Below are 13334 nucleotides of genomic sequence, written 5' to 3' on the forward strand. Positions count from 1 at the left end.
CGCGTATGTCAAATTCCAGGTAGCGAAAGGCAGATTACAACTCAGCCAAGCTTAACCTACATAGGGATGTGCAAACGAGATGCCCGCAGCTCGCGACGGAATAGCTATGGTCCCGCAGTCAGGGCCAAGGGTATATCAATGCCACGCTGCTGCAAATTCTGATGAACGGTCGAATACGGGCCCGGGAATGTCGCGAGCTCCTGCCGAGTCGGGCGGAACCGTCGTTAGCGTGGTTCATGGCCGAGGTTGTTCCAGACACGAAATCCCGCTGAGGTCGGAAGTCGGTACATCCAAAGCTGACACAGAAAGAGCCTTCAAGCCGGTCGAATTTCAAGATTGCCCCGCTGGAGGCCGGGTATGGTGCTGTCACTATGAATGGGAGGCTGGTTAACTCCTACTTGATCCAGGAGCAACGGGTCATGTTTGAACGCGCTAATCTGTGATCTCGACGTACCGCCTGGGAACTGTTCTCAGACATCGATTGGTGTCACTAGCAGCGCTATTGTGGGCCTCAAAGGACCCTGCTTGGATGGCTTCTTACGGCTACATGGCTAGTGCCCAGCTTTCATTGTGCATCTCGACCTGGTCAAAATGATGAGTGAGAAATTTCCGGTCACAATCATCTTGCAAACTTATCGAGGTCCCCACAAGCTGCGCGTCAGGATTAGAAACTGTAAGCGCATCGCTCTGAAAAAGACAGCAGTCACAACACACAAGACTGGAGTCGAGACGATAGAGCGGCGTACTATACGAGGATCAAGAGCCAGAACTTGAAGAGATGTCATGACACACTGAGCTAGCGAGTAGTGGGATTGACGCACCTTGAGTCTGCAGATCCATGGTACCGAGCATATGTATGACTGCGAGTGTTTACTTGGCCCGTAGGGCACATGTGTTCTCTGGCGCAGACACGAAATTGAGAACAAGGCGGCGTCTGGCGGTGGCGACTGAGATGAGAGCGACCTCGAGGTTCGGAATCAAAAGCCGACTTCAACAAGAGTCGAACCGGCAACCAACCGGCAACCGGGGGATTTACTCACTCCAGGGCACGTGTTCGGCGCGGGGGCCGGTGAGACTTCCCCTGGCTTCCCTCGACAACGACCACTGCTTCGCGAACCGCAAATCCATGCAAGATCGTCAACTCGCCTGCCAATCCGGCATCAACAACTGACATTTCTGCGACGCCGAGCCCACGGAAGCGTCCGAATTGTAGTAGTACAGGTAATCATGCGAGTAGTCCGTGAAGTCCGTGCCAGTCCGTGATGCAAATGTCCAAAGTGCTGATCTTTTACAGGTCGTTAGGTCATGTTGGTGCGCCTCGCGGCGTCGCCGACGACGCTCGAAGCTGCAAAACCTCGAGTCAGCACCTGAACCGCAAAAACGACCTCGCCCCCCGCACGCACCTCAGAGCCCGCACACCGACGCGGCGACCTGCTTCGCGGTCACGTCGATCCGCCCGAGCTGCACCGCCTGGCCGTTGGTGAGCGTGTTCATCGCCGCCTTGGCGATGTTGAACCCGGCGCCGGCGTGGTCGATGGCGAGCACGTTGATGCTCTTGCCATTGTACGTCAGCTGCCAGCACGAGCCGCAGTCGGCGTCGTTCCAGCCCGCGATCGCGACCGCGCCGCCGATGTTGGGGAAGTGCGGGAGGGAGCCGAAGGTGGTGAAGCCCTTGGTGAGCATCCCGTGCGAGCCGTCGGAGCAGGCGACGATCGCGAGCGAGTTCGAGGACTTGTCGTACGTCTCGTCGTACGAGAGCGTGACGCCGAGCGCGGGCGCGGCGAGGAGCGCGAGGGCGGCGAGGGCGGCGGCCTTGAACTGCATGACGAGGGGTGTGGCGGGGGCGAAGGAGGGGATAGGAGGTGAGGAGGGGGTGCGGTGCGAGGAGAGCTAGCTGGGCTGAGAGCTGATGCTGCCGTTCGACGGTGGTCGACGCCAGCTTTTATATATACCGCCGTCAGCGTACGCGCCGGTCGGAGCACCCTCGGTGGCTTATCCCCTGCTGTTCCCCGATGTCCAAGGTCATATGGTGATCCAAGCCCAGGATGATTAGACAGCCGGAGGGGCCGCGGCCTCGCGTGAGGCCCCCTCGTACGTGTGTGGCGGTGCTTCTGCGTTCTCGAATGGCGGGCATAACGCCCCGCGCGTGTGCCTCCCGCGCTCGGAGAAGTATGCCCGAGGGCCGAGGGGGTCGCGTGGAGAAGGCTATAGGGCCCCGTTCGTGCTTTAGCCTGTTCGGACGGGCGAGGGCCTGCGAGGGCGAACCTGGACGGCCTTCTCCCGACGCCGCGCGGCGTATGCCCGCGACAGCTGAGCACATGCTCCTACGTCGACGTATACGCCACATGGAGGCGGACGAGTCTCGCCGCCACCGCGATGTCAGTGCTTCAGCCGTAGTTCTCGGCAAGTACTTACGCTTTGCTGTTGCCTGGGGTCCCGAGATTAGTAAGATGCATTGAACGATTCCTCCGACTTGGGACATCAAGGAAAGTGGCTCGGTGATTTTCTTGAGCGTGCTTGAAGAACTATTCCCGGCGATCGCGTCCTGCCGCGGAAAACGCACATTAGATTATCGTCAAAGCAGACGGCCGAAAGTGCTACGTACGTGCTGCTGCCCGATGGTTTCGAGCAGCCAACCACCCGAGAACACAGCCCGAATCGGAGCGGATTTGAGGTCGTTGGCTGTGTAGGAGAAACGGGCCAATCTCACGCGGAGAGCTCCATGTTGTGCTGGACGGCGTTGGCGACGGGCGTGAGACTGGAGGGCTTAGCGAGGCAACACATGGGGAGCTTGCCCTCGGTTTAATGGGCACTAGTGACCACCGCCTGGCGATTACCGCATATACTGGGAACCGCCTTGAATGCATCGTGAAAAACCGCTGTATGATATGAACGCCGTGAGAGAATATGGAGCGGATGATCACCGAGTAAGTCGACTGTGTGTACGGTATGCACAAAGGGCGTGGACACCTCTTGAACCTCATCGTAAAGGGACACGGGCAAACACGCACTCGAGCATCGTCCAGGGAAAGCATCATATATATCAACTCCGGTAATACACGCCCATGGCGGTACTCACTCCGCCTTCGAGCCCTTGTTCTTCTTCGGCTCGCGGTCATCGCCTCCCAGCCAGAGCGCGACGAAGAGCACGAACGCGGCGCTCGTGCTGAATGCGCCCGCATAGTATGGCCACGCCGCGCTGAGGAAGCGTGGGTACCCATCGTGCTGTGGGGGCACGACGGGCACGACCATTGAGCTGTCGAGGTATGTCCACCTGGCAGAGAAGGGTCAGGGACGGGAGTATGACGAGATGTGTGTGCGGCACGACGCACCCGTTGCGTTTGTAGTTGATGACGAACTTGAAGACGCCGTGGCGGTCGGGGACGCGGAAGGTGACAGAGTATTTACCCGGCTCTCCAGGGACGGCAGGGAGAGAGGTGCGGATGTGCGGGTCGAGCATGGTGAACTCGAGCTGTAGGTCCTTGATGCCAGAGTAGGGCTCCCACGAGTCCGTCTCCGCGTCATATTGAGAGATGTATGCGGAGTAGGTCTGGGTACACGGTTAGACGACTGCACGGGAGAAGCGGGGGCGCAAAGGGGGACGTACCACCATGTCGTTGATCGTGTACACCTCCGCGGGGAGCGTTTCGTTCACGCGGTGGTGCTCGGTCCTGTCGAGACGGAGGACGAGCGATTCCTGGAACGTCCACGCCGTAACGTCTCGCGCGAACTGCTGGTTGCCCGACTGCACACCCCTGCGGAGATATGCTATATTTAGCACCTGGCCGCGCAGTACGTCCTCCGCCAGCTCACTCGCGCTGGGTATACGCTGGAGGGGAAACAAGACACTTACTTGGACGCTTCCTTCTTCATGTACTCGTCGCTGAACATCGCCACGCCGCCGACCCACGTCGCGCGCGCGTTCCCGGTGGGCTGGAAGCCCGTGACGAGGCTCATCGCACTGCCCGCCCAAAGACCCTCGCCCGTCTTCTCCGCGGCCTCCACAAGCATGTCGGCGTCGCTGTCACCAGAGGCTTCAGAGGCGAAAGACTGCGGAGGGGCCTTGAGGAGGGGCACAATCAAGGGTGAAGGGCCCAGTGCTTGAGGGATGCCAGAGAACCATACAGGCGCGGGGTTGGGGGAGATGATGTGGTGCGCGCGGGGCGCGTCGACGGGGACGACGGTCGCGGGCGTGTCACGTTGGGGGAAGTGGGAGATGAGCGGGGTCCCTGGGGGAGGAAGGACGAGGGAGAACTCGGCGGCGAGCGACGAGAGCGGCGTCTGCTTTTCAGAGAGCGAGAAGAGGACGTTGGTGTTTTTGTTGAGAAGGGTCACAAGGGACTGGGGAGTGATGTCCGATGCGTACGCTGGGTGCCGGCTGAGTAGGGCACGCGCGGGCAGAGAGTGCGGACGTACATTTGGTCTCAGGGGAAAAGAGGATGATGTGCGCAAACTGGGGGATGCCATCCTTGATGACCTCGGGTGTAGTGTCCTTCGGGGCCCTGAAAGTCAGCGAGTATCCCCGCTCTGTTGCGTGATGAGGACAGTCGGTGCATATGCAGAGAAATAGGCGTACTTTCGAGATCTCCGAAGAAGATAGAGTAGTCTTCCTTCCTCAACGAAGGGTCCAAAACCACGAGGACGGAGTCACCAGTGCTGGACTTAGCCAACGCGAGGCTGGCCAGAGCCAGGACCGAGAACAGTAGCTTGCGGAGGAGGCGCATGGTGGCCGAAGCGTGCTAGCTGCCTGGGGAGTGAACACGGAGTAAACACATATAATGGGCACATGGCTTACAAAGCCCTGTCCGCCCTGCAGAAAGCCACACAGAAAAGAGAGTGGAAGGGGAGGGAGAGGGGGTGAGGAGACTGACGCGCCAAGCCAATCGTGCACGCAGCCGCCAGCGACACGTAGAGTCGATCACGTGAGCGGACGCGTTGCTTTCAGCGTCAAAATGCAGGTATATCTAGATGCAACCGCAATGTCCTTCATCCTCGAGCTTCACATGCACAACTGCCTGTGATCTTTACTCCGTGCCCATACAAATCGCGTCAAGAGTTCATTCCAGCAAGTCCACATGCATCCGTGCTACAGAACAGTCCGTCTCGTTATTGTCCGTGCAATGTCCGAGCTTCCATCGCTTCTTCAAACGCCTTCCTGCCACTCCATGTCCATCGGGTAGGAGCCCCTGCAGCCGAGGTCAACGGTCAGTACCCCCCGCGTTAGGATGAACGGGCGACGTGGCCTTCTGACCTGTTTCCACCTTTATAGCCCACACGAGGATGCGGCGACCTGCTTCGCGGTCACATCGATCCGCCCGAGCTGCACCGCCTGGCCGTTGGTGAGCGTGTTCATCGCCGCCTTGGCGATGTTGAACCGGTGTCGGTGTGGTCGATGGCGAGCACGTTGATGCTCTTGCCCTTGTACGTCAGCTGCCAGCACGAGCCGCAGTCGGTGTCGTTCCAGCCCGCGATCGCGGCCGCGCCGCCGATGTTGGGGAAGTGCGGGAGGGAGCTGAACGTGGTGAAGCCCTTGGTGAGCATCCCGTTCGCGCCGTCGGAGCACGCGACGGTCGAGAGGTCCGCGGAGCCGTTGTCGTACGCCTCATCGTAGGAGAGGGTCACACCGAGCACGGAGGGGACGAAGAATGCGAGGGCGGCGGCGGCGGCGACGGAGTTGAAGCGCATGATGGTCGTGGGTCGTGAAGCGGGCGTTGGACGAGAGCCGGCCGAGGATGAGCGAGGCTACTGGGTGCGCCGCTGATACCTACACTCCAACCGGTACGCTCTTACATATATGTATGCCATGCCGCCGACTGACGCCCTCCCTACTTCTAGCTGGTCACAGCTTGCTGGGGCCGTCGTGATGCGCCTGGCGCGTCAGGACTCAGAGTCCTTCACGCGCCACGAGGAGGTCACAGGACGTTCCTTGGCTCCAGCAGCACCTCGGATGTCGTCTCATAACTGAGGATCATCCTAGAAGCGGCGGAGCGGGGCATTCTTGAATGCGCGCATCAAATGGTAGCTTGGTGTACGTATGACCACTGTCGCGCATCCCCCGCGGAGCCCATTTCGAAGGGGCTCTCCGCTTTACTTCCCACATGCTGCACATGATAGATGTTTGATATGCCGACAGGAAAGGACAAAGAAGCCGCGAAGGGACTGTATGGGAGCCGCGCAGTCCTCGGCCCGAAGCTACGGCCATGGAGCTCTTATTGCTCTCTCTGTCACATAATTTGAACTGGAGAAATTCAAGTGTTCCAAGTGCATCAGACTTCCCGCGCCACGATTACTGTGGTTTCTTTCTTCGGTGATACTTCAGTACTGTACATGCTACTGGAAATTGGAATATCTGTCGGTTGCAGCATAGCCTCCTTTTTTGCTCCTAGAGCTTTCGCTCGCTACATGGGCTCTGAATTGCATGGTTTTTTGCGGATTCGTCCTGGCGGAGACTAAAACTCGCGCAGAATCGTCCTCTCGGCGCGGGAGGTGGTCTCGACTCTCGACTGTCTCCATTCAACTAACTCGAAGCGCGGGCTTGAGCGGCACGTGACAACTCGCGAGAAAGGGGCGATCAGGTGGGCCTTCGAAACGTTGTCCGGCGTCCGCGCTTCCGCCGACTCCCACTTCGAACTTCACCCGCTCGCACCATGTCAATTGCCAAATATTTGCTTGTTTCTTCCCTCCATCCCCCTCATCCCTCCCGCGCGAACTCTTTCACATCTCCCCTGGCCGACCGCGGCGACTTCCTGGACCGCTAGCTAGGCACGCTCACCATGTCCAGCTGCGAAAACTATGGCCTACCAAATGGCACTTCTTGTGCCTGTCCGCCAGGCTTTGGTGGGTCCAACTGCTCTCAGCCCGCGTGCGGTGGGGACATCTTCCAAGGTTCCGCGCGGCCACTGGCAAGTGGAACGCCTTTCGCGAACCTCACGTCGTGTGCGTGCATGGACGGTTGGACAGGCACTGGCTGCAATGTCTGCCAAACTACCGCGGCCTGCCAGGCGGGATTCTCCAGCGTTGTGGGGAGTGCGGGCGCGTTATCGGGAGTGCAGAGCGGGCAGAATGGTACCATCGTTTGTAGCCTCGCGGCTAGGGTGTATGCGGCAGGAGAGATGAGTTGCGGGGTCCTGGTGAGCGTGCTCCCTCTTCTTGCTCTTCGCTTCTCACTCCCTTGCCAGAATCCGACAATCCAGTCTCTCTTCCCCGGGTCGTCGACATTGACAATCCTACGCACTCTCAACGCCCCCCTCACTCCCCTCCCAAACACTACCGCCTTTGGCTCCAGCGGGTCGGTGTATGCACAGCTATTCTACCAAGGTGTTGAGCAGTTCTATTGCACTGCCGACTCGTGCGCGCAAGACCTCGGCTCTGGCGACGGAAGCTCGGACTGGAACTGTCAAAACCTCCAGTGTACCTGCCGCGCGGGGACGTCGTTTTGCGGCGCGACGTCAGTATCAGACCTCACCGGTATCATCAACACGTTGAATGGACACCTTGGCATCTCATGCGACGCACCTTCCCCATCCAACAATACCGCTTCGTGCGCCTTCCAGCAGGACACCATCCAGCAGGTGTTCGGTTCTGCAGGGCTTGCTCTCAGCGGATGCACCTTCGGCGAATGTGTTGCCCAGAACGTCATCGACACCGTCTCCGGCAACTCGACGGACAGCAGTAACGCGCCCAGTAGTGGGTCGTCCCTCAGCCCTGGGGTCATTGCAGGCCTCGCTGTGGTGGGCGGCCTCGTTGGCATATCACTCTTCCTCCTCTGTCTCGGTTGGTTGTCGCAGCGCCGGGCGCGAAAACGGGGCAGCATGAAGCTCGCGCCCTCTGGCGGTGTCTCGGTCGCATGGGCGGACATCAGCTACTTCGTCGCACAACCTACCTCAAGTCTACCCATCCGGAGCCGACGCTCGCGCACGGACGACCGGAAAGTGGTACTCGACAATGTCAGCGGACGCGTCGTCCCCGGAGAAATGATGGCCATCCTCGGGCCCAGCGGGCAGGCAAGACAACGCTCATCGATATCCTCGCGCGCAGGCAGAAGTCTGGCCACACGACGGGGAGCGTCACCTTCCCCGGCGCAGGCGACCGTCCCCTCCGCGTCGGCTTCGTTCCCCAACAGGACGTTCTCCCTCCCATGCTCACCGTCCAAGAAGCGCTGCTCTTCGCCGCCCGCCTCCGCCTGCCCGAGGGGATCCCCGACTCCGAGAAGGCTGCGCGAGTGGACGACATCATGGAGCGCCTCGGTATCGCCCACCTCCGCGACGTGCGCATTGGGAGCGGTGAGCGGCGCGGGATCAGTGGAGGCGAAATGCGGCGGGTCAGCATCGGGCTCGAGCTCGTCGCGCAGCCGGACGTGCTGCTGCTCGACGAGCCCACGTCGGGCCTGGACTCAGTCTCCGCGGCGAAGGTCGCGAAGGCGCTGCACGCGCTCGCCCACTACCCGGACGCGCCCACGGCGGTGCTCGCGTCCATTCACCAGCCCAGGTGAGCCCTCCCGCGGGATTCTCACGTCCTTATCTCCGTGCTCACGCGAAGCCGGTGCTGCAGCTCTCAATTGTATCATACCTTCGATAAGGTGCTGCTCCTTGCCCACGGACGAGCGCTGTACTCAGGGCCTGGGGGGTTCGCGCCGGCCGAACATTTCGCTGGGCAAGGCATTGCATACAAGGAGGGATACAATGTTGCCGACTACCTCCTCGACATCGCGTCGGATCCGCCGGTTAGCCTCTTCCCTCTTTCCATGATGCGCCGGGCGGTCTACCTCCGACGCGAGAAGGGTGTCGGGGATGGCATGGCGATCTCAAGTGTCAGCGAGCAAAAGGGAGGACGCGCCGTGGATGGACGCCCCGGTGGACACACTACAACGCGACCTTCTTGACGCAACTGAAGCGCTTTCTGGAAGAGAGTGGAAGATCCTGAAGAGGGACAAGACGCTGTTCCTCGCGCATATAGCTGTAGCCTGCGTGCTTGGCGTGTTCTGCGGTAAGTGGTCCGTTCAACTGTTGATGAGCGCACCACTGAGTGCTTTGCAGGTGGCCTGTACTTCACACGGACATGACCATCGCCGGGTTCCAGTCGAGAGTGGGCTGTTTGTTCTTCTTGGTATGCCGATTGCAGCACGCCCTAGAATCCTACTGATCATGTCGACTGCTAGGGTGCTCTCATTGCTTTCTCGTCGCTCAGCGCCTTGTACAACGTCGTTGAAACCCGGACCCTCTTCCTGCGAGAACGTTCGGCGTCTTACTACAGGTATGAGGTTGCGTACGTTCTACTTGCATGATCGCGGCTAATGGTCCTGGCAGTCCGGCGGCGTGGTTGTTGTCCCGCTTCCTCTTTGATGTGCTACCGCTGCGCATTGTTCCGACCATCATCGTCTCAACAATGTGCGTGCTGGTACCTCATTCTCTGTTCATCGTTGTCTTATCTTCTCTAGTACATACTGGATGGCGGGGCTCGCAGCAGACGCAGCTCACTTCTTCAAGTTCCTCTTTATCTTGGTTCTGTATACCCTTGTCATGACTCTCTTTGTGCGTGTTCCCTCTTCGAGGTGGTCAGTTCCCACTTATGAACCCCATCCGCAGAACTTCCTCCTCGCATGCCTTTTCCGGAACGGAGGCATCGCGATCCTCGTCTCCGCGCTTACTGCGCTTTACCAGATGACGTATGCGGGTTCTTCGTGCACCTCAACGACATCCCTCCGGTCCTCCGCTGGCTCCAATGGCTCTGTCCTCTGAAGTACACGCTTGAGGCGCTGTCCGTGAACGAAGTCGGCTCCGGGCTCCAAATCGAAGACACACTCGCCGGCGTTCCCGTCAACATTTCGGCGGCGCTCATCATGCAGACGGTGAGCATGACCTGTGGATCGCCGCTACGGCCCTGTGAGCTGACGTCCGACGCTCTTCCAGCTTTCGGATTTGGACAGAACAATTACTATCGGACGTGTTGGTCTTGTTCGCGTTCATCTCGGGCTTCGTGTGGGAGTGGTGTTCGTCGTGTGGCTAAGGTCCGAGAGCGGCGGTGATATCCCTGGGTGGCTGGCCCGAATATGGTCTTTGAAGTTGTATCGCGGGTGTGTTAATGGGTGTATATCGATTTATCTATCTCTTTAATCCAGCGCTGTGGAAGTCGGGAGCACCTAAGCGATTCACATTCAGGTCTATGGGCCGGGGAATTGACTTTCATCGGCTCGTTCATGCATTATAGATCACTTTACAGCAATGCCCTAAGTAGCACGACAATCTATATGCGAGCAAAGTTTCCCGGCAGGAATAACACGCTCAAGCGAGCTTTTTTCGAGATCGCGTGCGGTGTATTATCTCTAGACGTGTACATGATCGCTTCGCAACTTCGGGCGCTGTATTCGCGGGGCATAGCACTACTTGCAAGACTCCCCGGAACAATAACCAGAGTCGCAGTCGGACGCGCTCAAGCTAACGTTCCCAGAGTGAGGAGACTAGAGTTACGGTGGTGAGAAAGCGATAGACGGCGGTCCAAGCGAAACCCGACTGACCTCGATCGGCGCGACATTCTCTGCGTCTTCTACGATCTTCTGTAGTATCGATCTTGCTGGCACCGCTGGGAGACCGAGGCCGGAACGCTCTCACCCGTTACGCCTCCCGGAATGGCACTCCAGTATGGCTTTAACGGCTTGATGGAATCCGGTGAGACCTGTGAACGATAGTGTCCGGGTGCGCGCCCATCGAGAGCGCTCTAGAAATGGATATGTCAGTCGGGCGAACACTCTACGTGTCTGCTGCAGGTTTCGACTCACGAGCTGAAGGGACGACATAGAAGCCATAGACCTTGCTTTGATGCCTATCGTGCGCGACTGCTTGGAGCGGCGAGATTCTTGCACGATGCTTCGGGACGCTCGAGACCGCCAGGAAGTGGCAACCTGGAGAACAAATACGTCGTCAGTAAGTCGGGCAGCCCTGTGCGCCAGAGAGAGCGGATACTCACAGATGTACTAGCCGAATTGCGTCCTGTCCAGAGACTACCGGAGTCGCCAGAAAGCGTTGACGACGCGTCCTGGATGGCGGAGAGTTTGTGAGCGGATCGACGCGGACCCGAATATAAACAGCCATTGAAGCTTGACGTACCCCGTGAGCGCTCTTCCTTGTGGACCATTTCTTCGAGGACGGCGAGTCAGCGATACTGAAATGGGTTGGATAAATGGCCAGGTGCTCACCACAAACCTCTTAATGTCTGTGTGTATCTTTTTGGGAGATCGACCCAGCCATAACGCCATTCGCGCGTCAGAGATATCCTGGAGACGGCACAGTTCAGGTTTATCGAAGCGCTTTGGAGGCATCCTGTAGTTTCCCTGGTCGTCTCTCCTCACGGGAAAGTCGGGTGTCACCTGACTGAAGTATGGCAACACGATGACACGAGACGTATCCCACAAGTGCTCCTCCAAGCTCGCCAGGTGTATGTGCTCGCGCATGGGATCGTCCTTCATCTGGGGGTGGTACACTGGAACGGAGAAGTACTTGAGAATCCCGGGGATCTTGACCTTGTTGAGATCTTCCGCATGACCAAAGGATGTCATGAGGTAGACGAGTGGGGGAGTGTTGACCGCGTTTGGGGCGAACGAGAACTGCGAGCGAGGATGGACGATCGCTGGGCGCGATCGAATATGCTTTCCTTCTAGGGAAGACACCATAGCGTTGTAAGAATGCTTGATATCGCCAATGAGTTCTGAAGTGAAAGCTGCAGAGATATTCTTCTGCTCGCTGGAATCGATTAGGAAATCGAAGATGGGCGACTGAACGGTCTCCTGGAGGTAAAGGATGTCCCCAGGTGATGCGACATTTGGCGAATGACCCAGGGCCCGGGTATGATCCTCTGACGTGAACCTGCACGTCTGGATGGGGCAAGACATAATGTTAAGGGGAAAAGATAGGTAGAGCGGAGCGTAAGGAGTGGCGTGGATGATGAAGGACTGACGATGCATGGTGCAGCGCGCCGAATTTAAAGCTCTGAAATACAAGCTCGACAAGCCACCTCCTGGAATGGCCTGTGCGGAGGGTTTTGTCTGTGCAGAGCCATGTTGCGAGCGTATACCTGGCCGCGTGATGTAACAATAAGGACGAGGAAATTCTGGTTGCGCAGTGGGCTGGTGCGACTGGAAGATGCGGTTGGCCTTCCGGGCCCCCCTTGTTGGCGCCTTGTCTGCCTTGTATTCGGAGCGAAGCCAAATAGACGCAAATAGTAGGAGTCCACCCTCACAAAAGACCAGCGCCCACTCTCACTCTTCCTCCTACGCTTTCTCCTCTCGTTCCTCCCTCTAGGCCACTCCTCCTTCTCATCAGGTATGTCATCGTGTTGGACCTGAGTTCTAGCTGAGTCCAGTGACTGGTGACCAGTGGCGAGATCTGCCATCTTATCTAAGCGCTCTTTCATCTAGTCTTCCCACGCCCCTCATGTCAGACGAGCTCGGGTACGGCGACTCCGCAATGGATGTCAGCTTGACCTCCTCCGAGGATGACTCCTCCTCGAGTGAAGACGACTGGAACATCGGGCGCCCTTTGACTTCCGGCATGGCATGGGCCCCCCAAGCGCACTTCTACGCGGTTGCTCGCATGGATCCCGTCTCAATGGTCCAGCATCTCGATGACCCGTTCGCCCTGGAGGCAGCGAAGCAGCTGGAAGAGCGAACCAAGACCTACCTGATATACATAAACGATGTACGGCTTCTTTTCAATCTGCACATATTTTATCGTTCACCATGTGGCGCAGTCTCCCCCGATGGCGATGCCTAGGGAGTGGTATTTGTACCAAGTTACTGCGATCGCGACCACGCCTCCACCCCCGTGCAAAGCCGAGAACCGTGGCCCGGAAGTCTGCGTTCCCATATCCCCGACCGACACCCACCCCACCGGACGCATCCCTATCAAAACTGAGCCCGATCCTTTCCCGTTTCCCAACTGCTTCCACTGGCCACTCGAGGCCATGTGGGTCTGCGTCTTGCCTCGACCCGAGGGCTGGAACCGTGACAAGGCTATCAGGTTGACCGTGGAGTCTCGAGTACTGATGAGTACATACTGGGAAAACGACAAGTTTCGATGTCGGAATCCCAGCCGCTATCGTAAATACAAGGAGAAGGTTGCTCGGTACGAGAAGGCTGCTGGTAAGCGGCTCGGTGCCTATGTGCCGAACTCTCCGGCTGACGCGGAAAAGGATGAAGGTACGCGCACTCATAGTCTTCCAACGCCGAGTCGTGTGTTGTACCCGGACTTATGTGTATGTTTGCAGAGGAGGCCCAGGAGTTACGACGTATGGACGAAGAGGACGATGAGGACGAGGACGAGGAAGAATCTCTCGCCGCTCCC

The 13334-nt window shown here is 58.4% G+C and overlaps 6 protein-coding genes across 6 annotated transcripts; 2 read left to right on the plus strand and 4 right to left on the minus strand.

Moving 5' to 3' along the window:
• Positions 1-1404: 1404 nt before the first annotated feature.
• BXZ73DRAFT_53042 (immunomodulatory protein) lies at positions 1405-1824 on the minus strand (the record flags this gene model as incomplete). Its single annotated transcript, XM_048020924.1, has 1 exon — positions 1405-1824. The coding sequence occupies one exon, from the start codon at positions 1822-1824 to the stop codon at positions 1405-1407; it is 420 nt and encodes a 139-aa protein (XP_047873885.1).
• A 1251-nt stretch (positions 1825-3075) lies between these two features.
• On the minus strand, positions 3076-4724 carry BXZ73DRAFT_52922 (dolichyl-diphosphooligosaccharide-protein glycosyltransferase; the record flags this gene model as incomplete). The annotated part of the gene is made up of 6 exons (XM_048020898.1): positions 3076-3274; positions 3333-3550; positions 3608-3755; positions 3854-4367; positions 4417-4527; positions 4577-4724. The coding sequence occupies 6 exons, from the start codon at positions 4722-4724 to the stop codon at positions 3076-3078; spliced, it is 1338 nt and encodes a 445-aa protein (XP_047873886.1).
• Positions 4725-5263: 539 nt separating this feature from the next.
• Positions 5264-5685, minus strand: BXZ73DRAFT_92215 (immunomodulatory protein; the record flags this gene model as incomplete). The annotated part of the gene is made up of 2 exons (XM_048026280.1): positions 5264-5359; positions 5404-5685. 2 exons carry the CDS (start codon positions 5683-5685, stop codon positions 5264-5266), a joined length of 378 nt encoding a protein of 125 aa, XP_047873887.1.
• A 1088-nt stretch (positions 5686-6773) lies between these two features.
• On the plus strand, positions 6774-10024 carry BXZ73DRAFT_92216 (ABC transporter; the record flags this gene model as incomplete). The annotated part of the gene is made up of 11 exons (XM_048026281.1): positions 6774-7130; positions 7179-8043; positions 8085-8487; positions 8551-8807; positions 8893-8992; positions 9036-9105; positions 9158-9252; positions 9306-9386; positions 9437-9534; positions 9660-9847; positions 9887-10024. 11 exons carry the CDS (start codon positions 6774-6776, stop codon positions 10022-10024), a joined length of 2652 nt encoding a protein of 883 aa, XP_047873888.1.
• A 579-nt stretch (positions 10025-10603) lies between these two features.
• Positions 10604-11884, minus strand: BXZ73DRAFT_80606 (uncharacterized protein; the record flags this gene model as incomplete). Its single annotated transcript, XM_048023315.1, has 5 exons — positions 10604-10713; positions 10775-10897; positions 10971-11031; positions 11103-11157; positions 11199-11884. The coding sequence occupies 5 exons, from the start codon at positions 11882-11884 to the stop codon at positions 10604-10606; spliced, it is 1035 nt and encodes a 344-aa protein (XP_047873889.1).
• A 664-nt stretch (positions 11885-12548) lies between these two features.
• BXZ73DRAFT_1981 (uncharacterized protein) lies at positions 12549-13068 on the plus strand (the record flags this gene model as incomplete). The annotated part of the gene is made up of 2 exons (XM_048017587.1): positions 12549-12689; positions 12742-13068. Coding segments are annotated over 2 exons (468 nt in total), but the record flags the coding sequence as incomplete, so codon positions are not given.
• Between the last annotated feature and the right edge of the window lie 266 nt (positions 13069-13334).

The sequence above is a fragment of the Epithele typhae genome (genome assembly GCF_022376455.1).
Source record: "Epithele typhae strain CBS 203.58 chromosome Unknown BXZ73scaffold_63, whole genome shotgun sequence".
Classification (NCBI taxonomy): Eukaryota; Fungi; Basidiomycota; class Agaricomycetes; order Polyporales; family Epitheliaceae; genus Epithele; species Epithele typhae.